The sequence below is a fragment of the Lytechinus variegatus genome, chromosome 4 (assembly GCF_018143015.1).
Source record: "Lytechinus variegatus isolate NC3 chromosome 4, Lvar_3.0, whole genome shotgun sequence".
NCBI classification, from domain to species: domain Eukaryota; kingdom Metazoa; phylum Echinodermata; class Echinoidea; order Temnopleuroida; family Toxopneustidae; genus Lytechinus; species Lytechinus variegatus.
This window is the reverse complement of record NC_054743.1, coordinates 38,037,613-38,059,686: the sequence shown is the minus strand read 5'-3', so window position 1 is coordinate 38,059,686 and position 22,074 is coordinate 38,037,613. Positions and strand designations below refer to the sequence as shown.

General features: G+C 36.4%; 2 protein-coding genes across 2 annotated transcripts; both read right to left on the bottom strand.

Annotated features, from left to right (window-relative positions):
* Nucleotides 1-4,235: 4,235 nt before the first annotated feature.
* On the bottom strand, nucleotides 4,236-5,774 carry LOC121412968 (phospholipase A and acyltransferase 2-like). The gene is made up of 2 exons (XM_041605730.1): nucleotides 5,681-5,774; nucleotides 4,236-4,946 (listed from the first exon to the last, which is right to left on the bottom strand). Exon 2 carries the CDS (start codon nucleotides 4,896-4,898, stop codon nucleotides 4,236-4,238), a length of 663 nt encoding a protein of 220 aa, XP_041461664.1. The 5' UTR covers nucleotides 4,899-4,946; nucleotides 5,681-5,774.
* A 3,052-nt stretch (nucleotides 5,775-8,826) lies between these two features.
* Nucleotides 8,827-12,441, bottom strand: LOC121412967. The gene is made up of 3 exons (XM_041605729.1): nucleotides 12,247-12,441; nucleotides 9,703-10,957; nucleotides 8,827-9,102 (listed from the first exon to the last, which is right to left on the bottom strand). The coding sequence occupies exons 1-3, from the start codon at nucleotides 12,439-12,441 to the stop codon at nucleotides 8,867-8,869; spliced, it is 1,686 nt and encodes a 561-aa protein (XP_041461663.1). The 3' UTR covers nucleotides 8,827-8,866.
* Nucleotides 12,442-22,074: the final 9,633 nt, after the last annotated feature.

Sequence of the window (22,074 nt, the reverse complement as noted above, 5' to 3'; positions counted from 1 at the left end):
ATCGGAATTTATTATTGTCATGTAATTAGAATACATTTGAATTTTTAGGTTTGAGATAGTTGTTATATATGTTTTTACTATTGATTTAAAAGAAGAGAAACGGGGAGAGAGAATATGAGCAGAATTACAGTTTTCACTTAGGGTACTTGTGTCAGGGCCCTTTCCTTTATCTGTGATGATTTGCGTATTTTCAGAATGTAACAATTACGACAGAAGTTTCTAATAGAGTGGTGTGCATTCTCATATGCATTTAATCTAAATATACAGTGTTACTTTATTCATGTTACTAATGCTTACAAGTGTTTTTTATATGTTGACGCGAAAGGTGTCTATGAGCTAAACAAGAACTACATGTTGTAAAATAAAACAAAAATAGCTGCTACTATGTAAGTTGTATCAATCGGTTCAAACAGCTGAAAAACCCTTGAAAAAAAAAATTTTTAGGAACGGAATAAGAAATGGAAGCTTTGTCGACTTTCGAACATTAAATAACACCACTGGCATCTCCTGAATGCAGCATCTATTTCTTTTTAACGTGTAATTATTAAAACCATCGAGGATTAATTCAAAATCTCATCACAATGAATGTGGAATGTAAATAACTGAAGTTTAAGGCTTCTAAAAGTTTATAGTTTATTAAAGATTAAAGGTATCGTTTAACTTTGTGAGCAGCTGATTTAAAAAATTCTCAAACCAAGATGAAACATGTGTACAAGTGCATGTATTAGAACTAATAAACCCTGAAAACAACCATTATTGAGAATGAAAAGCTAAAACTACAAGGCAAACCCCCATTTTGTAAATAGGCGTCTTATAGACACCTAAATAGTACACATAAGTGTATGGGATGAAATTAAGATGGTGTTTCCGGTCACTTTATATTTCAATTTTTGAAGCACTAAATAATTATTTTCGAACGCAATTTTTTCTGGGCTTCATTTTTGTAATATATCACAGACACAGGTGACAAGTGTGACCTTCCAGCTCAGATTTTTTAAAAGTCATACCAATGTTAACCAATCACTTTAATGAAAATAGTTGCAGTCCGGGAATTGCAGTACAGGCTGATTTCTTGAGAAAGTGTGTAAAACCAAGGTCGTTTGTCAGTGTTACCAGGCCATCCTAGGCTATATCATTCTGGTAGTTACATTAACTGAACTTTGTAAAATTATGAAATCTAAGCTGAAAAACAATCACACTGAAGATCGCCAAAACATAAGTCCAAACAAGGACACGTGAGACAGCGTTATATTATTGCTGGGGAAAAAGACCCGACCATTGCGTGAAATGTCATAATTTCCTAGCAATTACACAATTACTTCCAGAATCCTTTGGGCACATACTTTTTTTTTCATCCAAACACACACCTTGGTGGCCATTTTATTGGATTCTATAAACAAACTCATTTGTCATTAAATCGTTATCACAACTGTCATTTATCTTTAACAATCAGAAATTAAATATTTCAAAACTATTCTATCGATAAAAACAGTTGAGATGAGCAGAAGAGTCATTTCGTTGTTCGATCCCAAGACCCTTATTTTAACGACTGTGTACGACATTTCATGGAGGGAAAAGAGGTAAAATTGTTAACACATACACACCCTCACCCACCCCCTCATAAATACCTATTCACCCCTTCTCTCACCCCATATAGACAGCCGCACCTTCACACACGCATCATATCACCCACACCCTTAGCCTAAAACATCCAGCACATACACATGCACGCATACACAAACACACCCTCACGTCCAACACATCCACACACACACATATACCTCAAACGTCCTCACAAACAAACCTCTCACACACATATGCACACCAAAAACCTGTCTTCCACACATTAGAAATTATTTTGTGCATACGAACGGGAGACACAATCAACTAATATGTAAATTTACTTGCATTTATTCATTTGAAGAGACAACTTTCCAAAGATGCATCACATTTTATGTATGCACAAGATTGAACACAATGAAATATTAAGCAATTAGACTAGAAACAGTGGATGATAGGTTTAAAACAATGCTATGTTCATTTACATGTATGTAGAATGGATAGTTGACCACAGAAGAACTACACCATCTCTTAGATAATATTATAGAAAGTTCGTCAACGTAATAATGATTCAAACCGCATTTTTGAAAAAAGAAGAAGATAAACATGATACAAGCAACCTACTGTTTGTGCCTATGACTGTACCTTGGTCCACATTTAAGCAGTGAACAGTAAAATAAATATTAATGACTGATAAGATAAATACGGTGTACGTATAGTCACGCAATTGTATTTGTACGAATTGCGATTCTAGTATCACCTCAATTATTTCTTACTTCCTGAATTGATGCTGCCATTTAAATTGCATATATTTTGAGTTGGTTTGTCTTCACCATCAAAAACCCCAAACGAAATGGTTTTTTTCATTAATTCAAACAAATTATCATTTTTGAGCCTCTTTCAAGTTTCGGTATATAATAATGATAATATAGGGTATTTATATTGCGCACATATCCACCTTGTTAGGTGCTCAAGGCGCTCTTATATTACCCGACTAAGGTAGGCGTTCATAGCGCACACAGCTTTTTAAGGAATTACTTCCTACCGGTACCCATTTACCTCATCTGGGTTGAATGCAGCACACTGTGGATCAGTTTCTTGCTGAAGGAAATTACGCCATGGCTGAGATTCGAACCCACGATCCTCTGTTTCAAAGTCCGAAGTCTAATCCACTGGGCCACAACGCATATCTACCCAATCGGTTGGTCATGAATATAATCGGTGGGTTGATGTTTTTACATAAAATCATAATTATTCTATATTCTCTTACATGTATGTCTCCCTTGTAATAAAATAAGTTGTAGCAATAAATATCTTATGCATTAAATCATTAATTTCAAAATTCATATTTTTTTAATTCTAGGCGGACAAAACTTCAATTTAATGAAATAAAAAAAGAACAAACGGGAATATGACATCTTCAGTTTGCTCATTGGAAATTCATGAAGACATGCTTAGAATGATTTTATTTATTTATTTATTTATTAAAATATCTTTTATCATTATAAAAATAACAATATATACATAATAGATAAAAAAGTAACATTTGGTTCTGTAATGAGTGAGTTCAATAACATTTAAAATCAGAATTATTACTAATACAAAATTGTTCAAAGATAACATGCACTACCAGTCACAATTCCTAGACTCACCACTATACCTGCCTCAGCCAGAGAACAATAGAATCCGGCCGAAAAAGGCAATAGTGATTCCCAAGAATGGTGACTAGTACTGTATTCACTTTTTAATTGATGAAATGGGAAAACTATCCAGTAGACAATACAATAATTGTGAAATATAAATTAAGATGCATGGTATCATTGGCAAAGTAAGTACAAATAAAAAAATTATGAAGGAAACTAAGAATTAACAAATACATTGACCGTTGTTAGCGCCTGGGTGAGAGTGGTAAATCGTGGATTGACGCCTTGCCAAAGGACGCTTGGTCATGGTCGGATTCGGACACTCGAACATCTGATTACAAGGCAAGAGTCACTAAACCGCTCCATCATACATGTCATATGCTTGTAGCTTTTATAATGTTTTCACTATATTTGTAAAGTACATTCACATTTTTAAAGAAAGCGAAACAAATGCAGACAGAGGACTCTAACATCAGACTGATTCTAACAAAGATTCATCAAGTGAAAAGGGATTTAACACTAAAAATAACAGGTTATAATCTAACATATGCTTGTAGCTTTTATAATGCATTCACTACATTAGTAAAGGACACGTACATTTTTAAAAGAAAAAAGAAACAAGTACAGATGAACCTAAAATCAGACTGATTCAAACAAAGATACATCAAGCGAAAGGGATTTAGCAGTCACCTTTTTTAAAGATTGAAATAATAGGAATAGTCAACTGAAGCTTAACGTTATACGTAGGAACTTGAAAACCTTTCATGTAAATATTTGAGTCTGGTTTTAGTATTTTTCATCCATCTTCCGCTTTCTTTGTGCGAATTAATTTAACATAAATATATTGATATAGAGTGTAATTATAGTAATGTCTAACAGCTAAGAAAACCTTTTAATTTTATGGAATTTTTTTTTGCTTTCCAGGAACTGTGCAACACACTCGTTTTATTTTTGCATACACATTTGAAGTAGCAGATATTTTACCTCAGCATGTTTAGCATGCGTCATGGGAACATTCAACTGAAACTACACTTAATAGGCAATTGCATCATAGGAGCCAATACCAATAGCCGGCAAGAACCTGGAAACTTTTCTTTTGATCCAACTACAGAACGTTGAACACTTTTCTTTCAAGGCCTTCCCATGGTACCAAAGATATTCCTTAAATGTGATATTCCCCGATTTGACATCGGAAAGTCCGAAAGACTGGAGGCTGATTTCTCTACCGTACCGGCAGAGAGAGGCGAAATGCTCACAATTCTTGAAAATTAGGTTGTATCGCCAAGGGGTGCCGACCTTTCTCCTCGCTGTTTGTACGATTTCTCTCGTACCTCTAGGAAGAAAGGAGTCATCCATGTGATTGTTCTTTCTCACATTCTTATCCCAAAAAGCAAGAATCATGTTTTCTCGTATTATATCAGCTTTGGAAGAGCTTCCATCAACCCCCGTCACGTGCACGATCTCACCATTTCCTATGTAAACAGCCCAGTGACTGTAAAACCATTCTTTGATGGTGTCGCCTTTTTGTTGAATCAGATCTCCTGGATTCAGGTGATCCTTCAGGGCTGTAGCAGAGGTGAAATCTGACTTGCTGTGGTACCTCGCTTGCCTTGCAGCAGCTTGATCGTACAGCACAACATCAGTGGAATAGGAGGGTCCACTGCTACGACTACTTTTGGATGAACTGCTTCCCATTTTGGTTTGAGACAGTCCAAGCTAGCTAGAGTGCGTCAGTTGTTGTCACTGAAGGGTACAGAAAATGGAACAGATTACTTCGAATAAGCGAGACTTATGCTAGTTTTCAATTGATTACTTTTTTTATTCCGTGCTAGAAAGAATGCCATGTCACACAGTGGACTATGTGAAATATTATTCACACTGTTAAAATGCTAAAATTTTACAGTGTGAAAATATTTTCACACTGTGGAGAACTCGACAGTTTCAATGTTCACAGCGTGTTCACATGGACCACTATGTAAGCGTGACTGATTCAAACGGTTGAAATGCTCAAAACTGACAGTTGTGTGTAGGCATGGTAGGTGTTTTTACATTGTGTTCAACATTTTTGGACACTGTGGAACCCTGGCATCATAATTTCATAAATATGACAAAAACTTTAGAGAAACATGAGGGAACATTGTAAAAAGTATAGACCCCCAAAAATGATATAATGTGAGATCACATACTGGCAGCTCCCATATGCATGGTGGCTCTGAAGTACAGTCGATCACAATAGGTCCATGATCACACACGACTTCCTTCGCGAAGTTCGCGACTGTCGTTGCAAATCTTGCGATTTTAAATTCCGACTGAAATTGCAAAGTTTGGAACGAGAATCGTGAACATCACGACGGAAGTCGTGTGTCATTAAGCGTGATCGACCGTAATTCAAAGCCATCATAGTCGTGTAAGTTAAATTCCATAAATTGCCATGTTTTTATAGAGTGAATAAGTAACTGATTGATATACAATCTCACCTGTCTGATCTGTGCAGCTGTATAAAGGATGCGACCAAATAATACCTGATGTGACATCAAACGATAAGAGGTGCAAACCAATTTAGTCGCAGTACAAGATGGACTGGAAATATATATATAATTGACACAGACATATAGGCGATATGGAATGGAGTTCCTGGAAAATCCCAGGCGTCGTTTAGGGCAAGACAACGTGCAGTGGGGAGGGGGGGGGGGGGGGTGGAGCAAACGAACCCATCTTTCGATCTTAGCTCCTCAATTTTCCTGGTTCGTTTCCAGAAACGTAGAAGAAATTACATATATTATCCGCCTTATGCCAAACTCTTTATAAAAACATGTATCGTCATAATTATTAGGTTTGAATAATAAAGGGGGAGTAATTCTGATTGGTCCCCCTTTCCTGGATTGCAATACATACCCTACTGAATGATGTTATCTTGCACTCAGAGAACGTTGGGAATTCCCACGTCAAAAGTTCAAGTTAATATTAATAGGTTCAGAGTCGAAAGTATGTTTATTAACTTGTAACGAGGTATTGATGTTAATAACGACGCGTAATGGTTTCGTGCAATGTCTGCAGTACCCTGGTAAACATAACATATTTCAGGCCTGGGACTCGGGCGGAACGTTTTCCGTGGGGGGGGGGGGTATGTTTATTAACCTATAACGAGGTATCTATGTTAACGACCCGTAAAGATTTCGTGCTAGTGTCCGCAGTACTCTCGTAAACATTACATATTTCAGGCCTGGGACTCGGGCGGAACGTTTTCCGATGTGGGGGGGGGGGGGGGTATGTTTATTAACCTATAACGAGGTATTGATTTCGTGCCAATGTCCGCAGTATTCTGGTAAACGTGACATATTTCAGGCCTGGGACTCGGGCGGAACGGTTTCGAATGGGGGGGGATGGGGGCTGACCATTAAGTCATAACCAGATGGGCATCTTTACGTATTTGTATATGGTTTTTGGAAAGAAGGGGGAATAGGCTGAACCCTCCCCGGCCCCCGGCTCCGCGTCCCCTGTGCTTGAAGATGATAAGAACGTTAAGACTGTCAAATATTTTGTTCACTCTTAAAAATAGGCATGATATTTATCATGATATTTTTAAGACTGATACTTTTATCATATTTGTGTTATTTTAAAGTTTCGATATGGGCATGGTACTTAAATACGTGTCATGAGCTGGTTAAACTGGAGTCTGGGTTGCGCGGTTGTGGGTTGAGCAAGAGTGCGTGAGGAAGATGATTCAGGAAGTTAACCCCCCTGGCCTCCACACACGTGAATTCCCATTTAGTCCGTGTCATTTTCTCTTATCCGTTTTTCTTTTTTCTCCTGTTAAGTTTTATCTTTTCTCCTATCAATCCTTTTCTTTTCTGATATCCGTTTCTGTTTTTCTTAGCCGTTGTCTCTCTCTTTACCTTTGATCCATTTCTTGTTCTCATATCCATTTCAGTTTTCACCGTAAAAACACTGTTTTATGAACAGATTGGTTTTTATTTTCATCTTCAATAAATGGTTGTTCAAACCATTAAACAACTATGTTCATAATCGACAACAGTAAACAGTCTGTTATAAGTATACTTAATAAAAAAAGTCCCTTATGGAGTGTTGCAAGAAACTTGCTATCATTGCTAGCTGATTTTGGGTCCCTAAATCAAACTTAAGTCTTGTAATTGATTCCAGAATTTGTCATTGATCTGTTTCTTAAATCAACAAGTAAGTATTGATTTGCATTAGTTAATATATGTTTATATATCACTTGTGAATTTGCAACTGAAATTTGGAATTGAGTGAAAATATTTCTCTTGCATCAACCCCTTAGACTTCTCTTCGATTTCCCATGTTCTCTTACACTTCTTCTCTTCCTTTCTCGCTGCCTTTCTTTCTCTCTAAATATTGTCTTAAATTCTCAGCAATGGAGATTTGAAAGAAGGGTTAGTGGGAGTATTACCTTTTAGTTGCAGGTATTTATTAAAACTCATCTTCACATCATGTACAAATTCGACAACTCCAGCAGAAAACAAGTATCCGGGTAATTCATGGAGAGAAATCATAAGCCATCTGAACGTGGGCTACCAATCAAATGATTTGACAGAGTCGACGAGAAAGTAAGAAATATTCCGACTGAAAATTCATGCAAATTAAAGTGTGAGTTGTAAACCATCATAACACAATGGATTCATGAAATTACACCTGTTTGAATTTCCTTTTTCTCAGCCACTCTTAAAAAAAAGAAAAACTAAAGTTTTTTCGAGTGGGGGGGGGGGGCGAAATTTTACATTTAATTAAACTAAAATGCAAAACATCTATTTGGTTCTGTGGTGGAAAAATGTTTAATACATTAAACAATCTCTTAATTTTGAAACTCAAACTTACATACTTTGTGTACCACAAAAATATCAACAAAAAAAAGTGTGTGTGGGGGGGGGTGTATTGGACCTACCTCAACCATCGGGTTTCTGGGACTTGGCCCAGTAAGAACAATGTAGAAGTATGAAATCGGGTCACCAGCTCAACCTCATGAATATCAAACATTAGAAGCGGCAGCACAAATTCCTACAGCCATGAACGTTCGATAGAGATGGCAGCACATCATTTTGTGATGTTGAGTTGATACTTTGATTATACACACTCTATTGACCAATTGACTCAAAACTATCGCAGAGAGATAAATTACCCTTCGGCGGTTTGGGGACTGGTTAAATTCATTTCATCTCTCTCACTTCCCTACCAAACAGTGAAAGTGTTATCAAGCATCTGTTACACAGCCAAAAGAAAAGAAGAAAAAAAGCTTTGCATGCTTAAGATCACGAGCAATTTCCAATATGTATATATGTATAACATGTATACAATACATGAAAAAGACCTCCTTTGGAAATTGGGATTTAAGGATTTTGGAAGTTCAGACCGAAGGAAATTGTGGAACTTGATACTAATACGCAACAGTCCGTGTTATTTACAAAGGTCTACCTTTTTTGCCTTTAGTACAATACAATTCAATGGATGTTAATTATAACAACATCAAAATCAGTGTAATGTAGGAAAGCATAGAGCAATACAAAGTCACTGTTTTGCCAAATTGCCGTTTGTCGAGCAAATTCCATATTAAAATACATCTACTTGGCGGACTCGAGGTGATCATGAATAAATCACCTCTCTAAAATGTAATGTCAGATCTAATTTGTCTATTCTCCTTTGCATGTGCATGATAAGCAATTGGCCATCGTTTTCCTATACATTCGCAGTTCTTTCTTAACACGTCTGTTCATAAAGGCGTATACCATAGGATCCGCTATGGTCATGCAGTACGTCGACCAGACAGCCAGGACCCCGAACAGCTCCGAAGTTGAATCGGATGAATACCAGTACCAGATGAAAAGTGGAATAGTGAAGAAGATACTACAACAGACCAGTAGCACACCTTTAGGGAAAATAAGATTGAATAGTGTTTGAATTCTGAAAGAATTATTATTTAAAACATCAATATGTTATGACCAGGGTTAAAACTACCTTGCTGTGGAAGAGTATCCACCCGAACCTGAAATAAAATAGCTATTCTCAGGGGCTATTATCTGTTGCAGGCCATTCAAAAATGTGTTACTAAATTGATGTTCTTCTGTGCAGAGCAGCGGTTCTTACTAATAGAGGGCCTAGGAATATTCTACCATGCTTTCAAAAAGTCTTTACAAGTGGGGGGAGGTGTATTAGACATAGTTGCTCTGAAAGGAAGTCTTTCTTAACATGCGCAAAGAGTATTCGTAACACCACACACGTATTAAGCATTAATATTTTATATGGTAGTAGTGATTACGAAAATTGTATACGAGGCTTTAAGTTCACAGTATTTGTGCAAATCATGATGAAATAAATCATAAAAAAATGAATACTCTCATTTTTGAAAAAGAAGAATGCTTTAAACACAAAAAAGGTCAGTGGTATAGCCTACGGAAAGAAAGTGCTTTCCTTTACTTTTTTGCCATCATATGAGATAATCCTATCTTCTCCTAGACGTCACTTTTACCTGTCCATGCGACTCTCCTTTGCCTCACTATTCGCAACTTTTCAAGCTTCGTCTTTCGAGTTCTCCGACGGACTCGCTTCGGTCGTTTGACGTCCTCCCCGCTTTCGTCATCCTTGCCGGTGGTGAAATCTACCCCAGATGGTGACATGGAGTAAGTGGTAATTGTTTGAGATGGTTCAGAATCGAAATCACAGGTCTGATCATCATCTTCGCTGTAGTTTTCAGTGACATCATCATCATCGTTGTAATCCCGGCCATGGTTTCCAAGCCCGACTACACCCTTGAGGCTGCCGAAGAGGTTGGACAAACGTCTTGTTCGCGTTTCAATGACAGTTCTGTAAGTCGTACCAATATCATCTTCTCCTGTTGCCGCAGTATATAGACTGGTACCAGGAGTGAAACCAGTTCCATGTGCAGATTTAAATCCTTTGATGACACAGTTGACATCACCATCATTTACTGCGTCTTCTTTGGCGCTAGATTCTCGCTTGATATTCAGCAATGCACTCAGCCGAGACCCGAGGCCGTACCTTCCTCGTGAAGCGCCCTCACGTGTAAGAGTTGATCCATCATCGAGTACTACACCTTTCCTTCTGCGTTTCACTACTTCCTTGTCTTTCCAAGCGAGTGAAACTTCACAATCCTCTACTTCACCCATTGGTTGTACTACTGATCTTTCAGTTTCATGCGATATGTGTCCTGTGGTAGCCACTGGGCTATAAACCTGCTGTCCAGGACATTGTGGTGTGTTTTGCTCGAAATCAACCGATTGTGTATCTGCAAATGTGATATCAAACTTCACCTTTCGTAGACCAACAGGACTTGAGGGAATCGGTCTTGCCGGTCGAGCTCGCACTGTTGATTTAAGTCCACGTCGCCGTCTTCGCGTAAGCTTGCGATCCCTTTTCCAGAGTAAAACCGCTATGACGGTGTAGGAAACAATCATTGTTGGAAGTACAATCCCAAGAATGGTGACCATTGTCAGGATGTTCAGGGAAAGCCTCGTCCCATTAAGCGGCAGGCACATCTTCAAAGCATCTGTGTACCCAAATTCGGAATTTAATGCTCCAAAGACAGGAGGCAGAGAAATCGTTGAAGCTATAAGCCAGGTCAATGTCAGCATGACACGAACTCTTGCCCAATCGGAAATTCCACACTTGTTGCAAGACGTGACGACAATAACCCGATCTACGGCGATGAATGCAATCGTCAAGAAGTGGGTGTAGCCAAAGGAGAGGGCAAAGAAACCAAAAATCTGTTATGAAAAGATTGAAAAGAAGATGCTACCATTTATTTCAATTCCTCAGGAATCTCGTTTCTCTGTGATCATATAGAATAAACAATCATCAATATCGAGCGTAGCAGGGCATGGAGAAAATGTCCCCATCCCCGGATTGAAACGTGAATTGTTACGTCTTACGAGTACTTTCCTACGATTCCTCGGATTTTAAGCACAACCATGATCAGTGCATAGCGTCAGGTGCATAGCGTCATCAGGTAATTCAACAATTGAGTGTGTGTGAGAGAGGGTGGGGAGGGCAGGGGGGTGGGGTATTAGTGTATATAATGTCACATATTTTCTTTTTTTCCCATTTAACTAGGGGTATCATACATACATGATGCAGTCACCTATATTCGATGCTGTTCTTTCTTTTTGTTTCTCCCTTTCTATCACCCTTTTGTAATTTTTTAGCACTTAAAAAAATAATTACTTGTACGTGCTTGCAGCTGATGATAGCTAAAATAATGTCGTATAAAGGACTGAGGGAATGTATTGCATCATGATCATGGGCTTAACCTTTGCGAAAACAACAATTTCGAATCATTATTATCTGGTCAAGATTTATAAAAGACCTACACTGTTAGAAAATTTATCCTTAAACTAAAAGAAGTTCCTGCAGCAGAGTCTCGAGAACACCTGTAATCTTACCAGATTTCGTAATCTTACAGGAAATTGGTATTTGGTGTGTGTAATCTTACAAATTTCCTTAAATAAAACACTCTTTTCCCCTTTTTCTAACAGACCTGTTCTGTTAAATTGCAGAAAAATTCCTGTTTCATGAATTTAAAGAATGATTCTGGTATTGCTTTCTGCAAAATCTTCTTTTATTTTTCTGTAAAATCAGGGTTTTTTTAACAGTGTACACATTTTTATTGTAATACCTTTCTTTTTAAATCTCATACCTTACTTGATCATGATACTATCCATTGATTTGAATTCTAGCGACTTTCCATCTATTACTAATAATTACATTGGAAGTATGATTGCTTTTATGTAATGTCTATACTATAAATATATGGCGTTAAAATCTCCACTGGTCGGTGTTATGAAGAAACCGCACGCCAAGTGTCAAAATACACAACACAGTTTGAATATAACACCAAATGATTACGATATAACAAAGAAAATAACACCAATCATTGTTGTACTAGCACGGTGTAGTGTTTTGAGCCGGTCCCATTACAACAACGACCGGTGTAATTTTGACACCACTGCTTTTGGCATTTACAATGCATCTCCTTCTCTCAGCTCATTGAATATACCTTACAGCAGGTATCCTCCAAACCTTCGCCATGATCAAAGACTGATTTGAGAGAAAAGGGCATGACCAGAAAAACCCTTCCAAGATCAGCTACAATCAGGTTTAAGATGAGTAGGTTATGGGGAGTCTGTCTGAGGCTTCGAACCCGCAGGATTGTGATCAGTGCTGTTAGGTTCGTTAGTAGGGCCACCAGCATGATCAACACCAAACTGCAGAGGAAGAAAAATACCACAGAAATATGAATTGTTCTTGAAGGCATTGTGATTTGCAGTGGCGTACCTAGGATTTTCCACGGGGGGGGGGGGGGCAAAACCGGTCGAAAAATTTGACTAGCAAAAAAAAGTCTTCAATCACAAAGGTCTTCAATCGTACCATAAAAAAAAATTGAAAAGCAAAAAAAAAAAAGAAAAAGAAAGGTCTTCAATCATGCCATAAAAAAAAATTATTCGGTCGTACCAGAAGGTATGACGTAGGTACGCTAGTGGTGACGTGGTAAAATTTGAATGATGATACATGTATTTCATTAGAGCAAGCATGTGAAATTCTACGACAAGGAGCACTTATCAAAATGAGTTACATATCCGAGGAGAAAAAAACCCCGATGCCGATGATGGTGATAATTATTATCATAATAATAATGATGATGATGATATTAACGAGATAAAGATAGATAAATAGAAAGACTAAACCGAATCGAACATGAATTACAAATAAAAATAAACATCATATATTATATTATTAAATAAACAAGTAATATCATAAATCAGAACGTCATTTCCGTGGTGCATTCGAATATCCAGGCACCCAAGAGAGGGTATCTGAACCTTAATATATTCATCCAGAATGCACCATAAAAATGACTCAAAATATACATTATATTAAATCATAATAATACAATACTGCATGTAATAAAAACTGTAGCATCCATTCAATAACTATTAAAACTATCAAAATTCTATTAAACAAAGATCAAAAGATGATCCACAAAAGCTTCCTTTAACATTGATTATAAACGAATATATTGCATTATTTGTCCAAAATTAATTATGAACCCTATCTGCACTCTTTGAAAACAGTAAGATTAAGCTTTAGAATATATATATTGCACAATGAATAAGAGATATAGTTATAAAACCCATCAGTTGTTGGTTAATCCTGAATACATAGGACCATGTAACATAATTCACAAAATTACAACATTTAATTTCATTATTATTGTCATTATCATTATAAAATAAATGAAAGGATCGATATGTATGTAAGGTTTGTTTTCTTCTTAGATCAGTGATTATACTTCGTAAATAATAACAAGTGCGAATTTGTAATTTGCACTTGTTCCTTCACCGCTGGCCGAAAGTGCACTCAAAACATTTTATGACCTAATAAACCGTCATTGCGACAGTGATTCTTTTCAAATTTGTCCCTCAACGATGGACGCAATATAACATGTTATCACACACTGGTCCTCATAATGTGTACATGTTTCGAACCGCATTTGTAATTTATAAGAGTGAAACAAATCTATTCACTAAGTCTTTTCAAAGAATTGTCATACACAATATCGATGATAGCCAGGATAACCTTCAAGAAAAGTGCATTTCCATATCCATTTATGCTCTATATTATACTGTTTTTTTTTTTTTTACGAAGTAAGAATGCCCTTCTGTAAAATTGTATTTGATTTGTATTGTTTTATATTACTTTGTATTATGTTTTGAATGGAAATGAAATAAAAAAGAATTGAAATTGAAATTGAAATGCCCGTAGACCGGGGGAAACTAGGATATCACCTCTATATATTACGGAAATAATAATTAAAAAACCCAAGTTAGAATTCTACAATAATAGGAAATTACTATCATCTATACATCCGCAGGTCTATAATGTTGCCCGATTGTACAATGTTTTCTTTTTTTTCATATACAATTTATAAAAAAAAATTACCAATCATTTTAAAACTTTTTTTTTTAATATCTAAAATATATTTTTCTCGGACTATTCTTACTACCACAGTCGATGTTGGTGTAACAATAAAGCTGTGGTCAGTTTATGAAGTTTGATTGTTTGTTTTTATTTCTGCGTTCAAATCATTCAATTTCAATTGTGACAGGTTTTAACTCTGTATGTTCAAATAATTGTAGAGAAATAGGCGGTGGAGTTGGCCTTTATGTAAGAAACACGTATTCCTATTTTGAGAGACGTGATCCTGTAAGTGATGGAGCTTTTTATGAGTCTGTTTTTATTGAAATTAGTCAGCAAGCAGGTAAAAAGATTGTTATTGGTGTGGTATGTAAGCCTCCCAGTGCAAATTTGAATAACTTTAATGCAGCATTTGACTACTATGATTTTACCCCTGTTGAAAGATAACAAAATGATATACATCATGGGTGATTTCAATCTTGATTAATTGAAATGTAATATTGATAATAATTTAAATGAATTTGTTGATACTCTATAATCATGATATCATGTTAGCTCATTTAAAGCACTATACGGGATTCGAGGAATAGCATTTAGTTGGTTAGTAACTACCTTTCCATTCGATTGCAATGTACTAAATATAATACCTGTTTGTCAGAACCTAAGAAAATATTGTGTGGTGTTCCGCATGGGTCCTTGTAAGGGCCTTTGTTATTTATATGGTACATAAATGATATTGCAAATGTCTCAAATATCCCATCATTCATACTATATGCTGATGATAAAAATATGCTGTTTAGTGGTAAAGATCTAACTTCCTTGCAAGAACAAGTAACTAAAGATCTCTTTAAACTGTGCATGTGGTTCCAGGCAAATAGGCTATCTGTCAGCCCTCGTAAATGTTACTTCATTGTTTTTAGCAATCGTAACAAGCAATACGACACTCATTGTTCTAAATTACAATTGAATAGCATTGAGATTCCTAAGGTTGAAAAACAATTTTTCATGTTGTAACCATTGATTCAAAATTAACTTGGAAATTTCACATACAAAACATAGAAAGAAAATATTAAAGAATAATTATTATTCGTATAACATCCAGATATAATTACTTTTCACCAGCTCATATATTGCGAATTTTGTATTCCACACGTATATTGCCATATTTTTCTCATTGTAACTTAGTTTGGGGTAGTACATTTTCGTCTAACCAAAAGAAACTTGTTACAAAACAAAATAAAATAGTTAGAATCATAGCTGGAGTAAGCCCTAGATCTAAAGTTAGCACATTCTACTATGAGTTTAAACTGCTTACTTTAGAAAATATTACAACCTACCAGCAATGTATTTCTATTTAACAGTGTAACAATCGGCTTATGCCTGTTAATTTTTCTCAGTTGTTTGATACAAATCTGAATTTATATAAATACAATACACGCTCCTCTTCATTAATTCATTTGCCAAGACACAGGACCTGTAATTCTTATCGACATAATATTCGTCTCATTCGGGTCCGAGAAAGTGGAACAATTCACCTACAGACATCAGAAATGCACCAACTTTGAATAATTTTAAGACAAAACTTAAGAAGAAACTTACGTCTGGTGCCTGAATTTTGGAATTTGCTTCATAGCTTTAGTTGAAGGATGATTGGTTTGACAATTTATTTTCTGTTTCAAATTATATACTAGTATTTGTATGTAAAGTTGCCCTGTCCCCCCATTTCCCCCTTGTTTTGTATTGTACTCCGTTTGGATATTTTCTTTCATGTACTATGTATTTATTATTTTTGTCACGGTGAACAGCAAAAACTGTGGTGTTAACCGGTGTACATAGAGGACCACACCAGTTTTTTTTTACACCGGTGTTAAATTGGTGGTGTTAGTTTTACACCTATAGGTGTTATTACAACACCTTTGGTTGTTACATTTACACTCTTTGGTGTTATGTTCAATCTCTAGGGTGTTATCTTAACACCTCAGGGTGTGGTCCTCTATTAACACCAATTTGGTGTCAGTTTTAACACCACAGTTTTTACAGTGTGAACTCCTCACAAGCTGTACTTTCTGAGTTGCTACCTCCCATGTTTTGTTCAAGTTCTTGAAATGTATTGATGCTTTTATAGTTGGAAATGAATGTACTTCATTCAATTAAACGTCATAATTATATGCAATATACAAAATAGTCCATAACATAAACATGATAATCATAATGCATAATGAATACAAAATAACGATGTGAGCAAAAATTTCAAATAACTTTTTGATAACAATAATACTTAATGAACGATGGAGACCGCCATCGTGAGCGGTTAAGCTTGAAATTGATGGCGGCCTCATAAAACGGTTCGTTACCGAATGGAGGTGCAGGTGCGGGTGCTGTAGATAGCAGTTTAGAGTAAAAATTTAACTGGCGAGTGTGGATATTTGTGAGGCTACGCTAATTTAGAGTATGGTATGAATACGATTGAGTGATATTTCTTTTAAGAGCGACTTTTTAAAGAGTATAGAGTAGAACAAGATTTTATATTGTCTGCAGGATCATCTCACAGCGCGTCTGTGAAAAATAATATTTCAATTAATAAATTAGATATAGGCTAGTATTTCAAAGTTATTTAGAATAGTCCTCAGCCCTCCTCCACAAAACTTCATGCACCCGAAGAGTTAAAGCTGCCTTATTACATTTAAATAACACTTTTTAAAATTGATTTCGACTCTTCTCTTCATACATGTAATCACTGGAGTGAGTCTATTCACTTTTTCACCTTCAAATTACTCATCACCAAAGATAAAATTCCAAGTTGTATTAAGTGTTAAAGATACATACCTGGAAGAGTACACGATTATGCTAGTCGTTGAATTTGTTGAATTGCCTTCCATATTCATGTTATTTTTTCCGACAAAAATGCAATAAAAACAATCACAAACAATTCAGTATCTATCCGAATAAACTAATGCTTATCCCGATTCATTCAATAGAGTCCAACTGCCAAACGCATGCAGATAATACTGGCCGACGTTTGAGCAAATGATATTTCAGTTTCTAATTATTTTATAAGGGTGATATCAAATTAAAGAGTGTTTTGTCATTGTCTTCGTGTCAGGTTTAGACTTCATTGTTCTTGGTTTCGATGTATAATCAATCAGAATACAATATACATGTACATACTTTCTTTTTATTATACACCAGTCTTAAGTCTATATTAATTGTAAGATAATTTAATGACATAATCGCTTGTAAGTACTAACCCAAGGGTGACGAGGGGACATTCTATACGCACGAAAGTCACTGAAACTTGAACTTAGATAATGTTAAAACCAATTCATTATGTGTACTTCATAAGGTATATTTACATCTATACTTGATCGGTGTATCCTAACAAATATAATATATTTCTTTTGAAACATATAGGGTAGGAATACTTCCTTATAACGTAAGCCACATGTTAAAATTAAAGTGCTCTGTACATAGTTGTAATGCCAGAAATAACATGAATTACCATTCATATGCTATCATTAAATAATGACATAAATAATTTTAGATACAAAGCTCCGTCAGCATGGAACTCCCACCCATCACATATAACTTAACATATACAAATATGAATTTCTTTCAACAAAAGCTTAAACAATATCTTATTTCCAGTGACGCCAAAGTGTTAAAAATGATGCAAATTTATATTTCACAAATTCACAGTGTTTTCTAGGATTGTGCGGGTTTTTTTATTTTCTTATATTCTTTGCATATTTTAGATTATTTTGTCGTTATGCTGTTTTTTATTTGTTATGCCGTTAAACTATCCCGATGTTTAGTCCCTTCTCAATAATTGTTTTCCAAAACTGATTTATTTAATGTTGTGGTGGCTGTCAAAACAAACCCTCTCAGGTTGATCATATAATATTATCTCTATCATTTTATCATTGCATTTTGATAACTATATTTTTAATTGTTGATGTAACTGTTTTATATAGAATGGAATAAAATCATCTTGAAATGATTTGAAAGCAGGAGACTGCTTCACCACATACATTCGAAGTTCCGAAGGTTCGTAAGTCCGAAAACGAAATGAGGTTCGTAATTCCGAAGATTCGTTAGTCCGAAAACGAAGTGAGGTTCGTAATTCCGACGGTTCGTTAATCCGAAAACGAAATGAGGTCCGTAATTCCGAAGGTTCGTTAGTCCGAAAACTAAATGCTTAACGAACCTTATTTCGTTTGCGGATTAACGAACCTTCGGAACAACGAATCTTATTTCGTTTCCGGATTAACGAACCTTCGGACCATCGAACCTTATTTCGTTTTCGGATTATCGGAATAACGCCACAAATGTTCGGATTAACGAACCCTTTTACGTTTACGGATTAACGAACATCGAGGTATAGGCAATTTACGTGCTTCGGAATTTCGAACCTTCGGAATTACGAAGTGTAACCCTGCTTCACGTACCTACCACCACCAGAATTTGCAATAGAGGAAATGTTTGTTTTCATGTTTCGACATATTTTACACATAATCAAATACATTTCAAAACACAATATGAACCATGACAGATACTTAAGATTTACTTGGGAATCTTAAGATCTGCACTCCTGAAGACAGACAGTCAACCTGTCCGAAACATCGAGTCTCTCTACTACGCATCATCTCTACTCGCTGACTCAAGCCAGCATCTCCTCATCAGCTCTACTACTCAAGTTGTTCTCAACTCGACAATCTCTTCTGGTTTACAGTCCTTTTAGGACTACTTTCAAGAAAGAATGCACGACTCTCAAATCTCCACTTTCTCGCCTATCCATTTCTTCTCTCCTTCTATCCTCTGTTCCTATAACACTCCACATAGTGTGTAGTGTGTAGTGTAAACCACATCAGCGATAAGATTTACTTGTTGTTAATGAAAATTCAGGTATTAAGCAAATGGGACCTTAATTAAAAAATATAAGTAAATTAAACATTTCTTTTTACATCAGGAAATGAAATATATCTACGTAATTGGAATTTCATTTGATGAATGGAAGCAACATAGTTATTTTGATTTTCTTTTATGTACATTGTACCTACAAAAATCTAGTAAATTCAAAGACGCTTCAATTTTGAGTAGAAAGACTTCACTGGAATGTGTTACGGGAATAATCAAGCGTTTTTTTTAATTCGATCTACATTACAAAAATGAAGGAATGACTTATTATAAAGTAGCACATTGTTTTTTTTACAATGTAGCCGAAAAAGATCGTCAATTTTTTACATGACAGTTTTACAGTTAACAAAAGCGAAAGACGTCATGAAACCTTTAAGTTTTATTGGCCATGAACTCGCGAGTGATCGGGGACATGACAGTTATTTTCGATGCATTATGAAAATGACGTTTCGAAACCCATGATGAATATGAAAATGTGGTCACTATTAACCCTTTATAATAAAAAAAAATGAAGTGATTTACAATAGTAAGGTTACTATCGCCAAGGTAATATATTTATATCACACATTCTCGTATAAAGGTATGCGGAGGGAGAGAGTGAATGAGCTATTTTTTTTGGGGGGGGGAGGGGACTGGAACCTTACCCGTCCAGTTTAGCCGTTGATTGAAGGAAGCTACAGTGGAACCCGTGGCCACCCAAGGGAAGTACAAAATGTGGACTTTAGACAGGTTGGCTGCTACAGACAGGGAAGAATACAGTGTCACACCCACACCATTTGATCACAGTGTGTTCACAGTATGTATGGACTGTGTGGATCATGTGATTCGCCGAAATGTTCAAATTTAACAGTGTAAAGGGGGATCTCATGCACATCGTGTTCCGCGCACCTTAAACCACGGGCGGATCCAGTGTTTTCCAAAAGAGGTGCACATTTTTTCGGAGGGAAAATTTGTCAAGCAAAAGTAATAAATTTGACAAGCAATAATGGGATTCACCGAAATGTTCAAATTAAACAGTGTAAAAGGGGATATCATGCTCATCTTCCACACCTTAAACCACGGGCGGATCCAAGGTTTTCCAAAAGGGGTGCACATTTTTTCGGAGGGAAAATTTGACAAGCCAAAAAATGTTTTTAACCAAAAATAAGGATATTTTGTACCGATAAAACTTGACAAGCAAAAAGAAAATAAGTCTTCTCTTTCAAAAGAGGGGCACACCTCTGTTTTAATGGCATTTTTACATTACAGTGCCAGTGCCTTAAACACAGACTGCAGCACACACTGCGAGACAATGCGTTCTTTCCAGTAGGGAATTTATATACACACGATTTGCTTCCATTGTGTGGAATTATCCGTGGTAGGTGGCTGTTATAGAGAGGTGGCGTTGTGGCGTGCAAGTGTAATCCAAGCTGTGGGGAAGTTACAAATTGATGCAGAGGTTCGAGCCCTGGTCACGTCTTTCGGATGGTGACGTTAATTAAGGTCTGTCCCAGACGTAAATAACCATATCTGATTGATACACGTCTGACAAAACTCAAATACACACACACACACAGGTGGCCACAACACAGGTATGACTTAGTCTGCAGGCACAGACCCTGATTGGAACTTAGATCAACAAGTGTGCCTCCGCGCAAATACTAGCACATACAAAACTTGCTGTACCTTCATCAGTATACAAGGCATGAGTAGGCTGCACATTCAGACCCTTAACTCGAGTGAAGAGTTTGCCGAGCAGACTAGGTTTGACTGGCTTTTACAAAGCTTTGTTCAATCGAAGGCCTACCCTGATGTCCGAGGACAAGCCCAAAGACAACCGTGACAAACTGGACAACCGAAATCATGATAAAGGACTAGACTTCCGAGGTCTAGACCAAGGCCTAGACTGACGACGATAGCTAGGCCACAGAGTTATCATCGATGCCAGCCTTGGAGATACAACACTGGGGGGGGGGGGTGCGTAAACGCTCCGATGTTTTTAAATCACCCAAGCACAGTGATGGCGTAACTACGGGGGGCATGGGGGCACGTGTCCCCCCCCCAATCGGTTGGCAAAAAAAACCGAGGAAAAGGAGAAAAAGAGGGAAAAAGGAAGAGAATGGTAGTGGGAAAGAAGAAATTATCAATTTTATATTACATTATAATTATGATATGTTGCTGTATATTAGATAAATAAACACTTTTTGGTCATAACTTTATGAAACATAATTTGCTCAGGGAAAATGTCTTCATTGTTCTTGGTGCTCGCATTGTCTGTTTAACTAGATATAATAGATCAAACATTTTTTATTTTTTTTTACCTCTTCAGGTCTGAATTTCCTATATTTTCAGCTCGCGCTTCGCGCTTGCAATATATCATTAGTGAGATGCGTATGATAATCATGATTACAATGACTACAAAAAGTGCTTCATGTGTTAAGATGTAATTCTAACCAAATAAGCAAGCGCTTGGCACTCGCATTAGATGACTATGGTGAGATATGTACATGTATACTCTTAATGGATTCCTTAAAGAATAGTCCTCAAAATATCCCTTATTTTAATCTGAATATCAAAAGTTTTCAGCTCGCGCTTCGCACTCGCATCATTCGGTTAGTGAAATAGGTATGGTCTTAGTGAATTCCTACAAAAAGCCTTAGAATGCCTCTCTTCAGGTCTGAATTTCCTAAATTTCAGCTCGCGCTTCGCACTCGCAATATTTGATTAGTGAGATGCGTATATGTTTATAATGATTACAATGACTACAAGTGCTTCCTGTGTTTAGATATAATTCTAACAAAATCAGCAAGCGCTTGGCACTCGCATTAGATGAATATGGTGAGATATGTTTACTCTAAATTTATTTCCTAAAATATAGTCCTTAAAATGTCCCTGCTTGGGGTCAATATATACAAAAAAAATAGCTTGTGCTTCGCGCTCGTATTGTTTGTTTAGCGAGACAGGTATGTCTCGTGATTAAAAAAATTGCTTATAATGTCCCTTTCTAGGTCTGAAT

What these genes read in the sequence shown, in the direction of transcription:
- LOC121412967 (XM_041605729.1), bottom strand. Translation starts at nt 12,441, where the DNA reads ATGCTGGTGGCCCTACTAACGAACCTAACAGCACTGATCACAATCCTG. An exon ending in TGGAGGATACCTGCTGTAAG is followed by an intron (nt 10,958 to 12,246) that starts GTATATTCAATG and finishes TTTTCATAACAG; the next exon opens with ATTTTTGGTTTCTTTGCCCT. An exon ending in AAGGAGAGTCGCATGGACAG is followed by an intron (nt 9,103 to 9,702) that starts GTAAAAGTGACG and finishes TTTTCCCTAAAG; the next exon opens with GTGTGCTACTGGTCTGTTGT.
- LOC121412968 (XM_041605730.1), bottom strand. Translation starts at nt 4,898, where the DNA reads ATGGGAAGCAGTTCATCCAAAAGTAGTCGTAGCAGTGGACCCTCCTAT.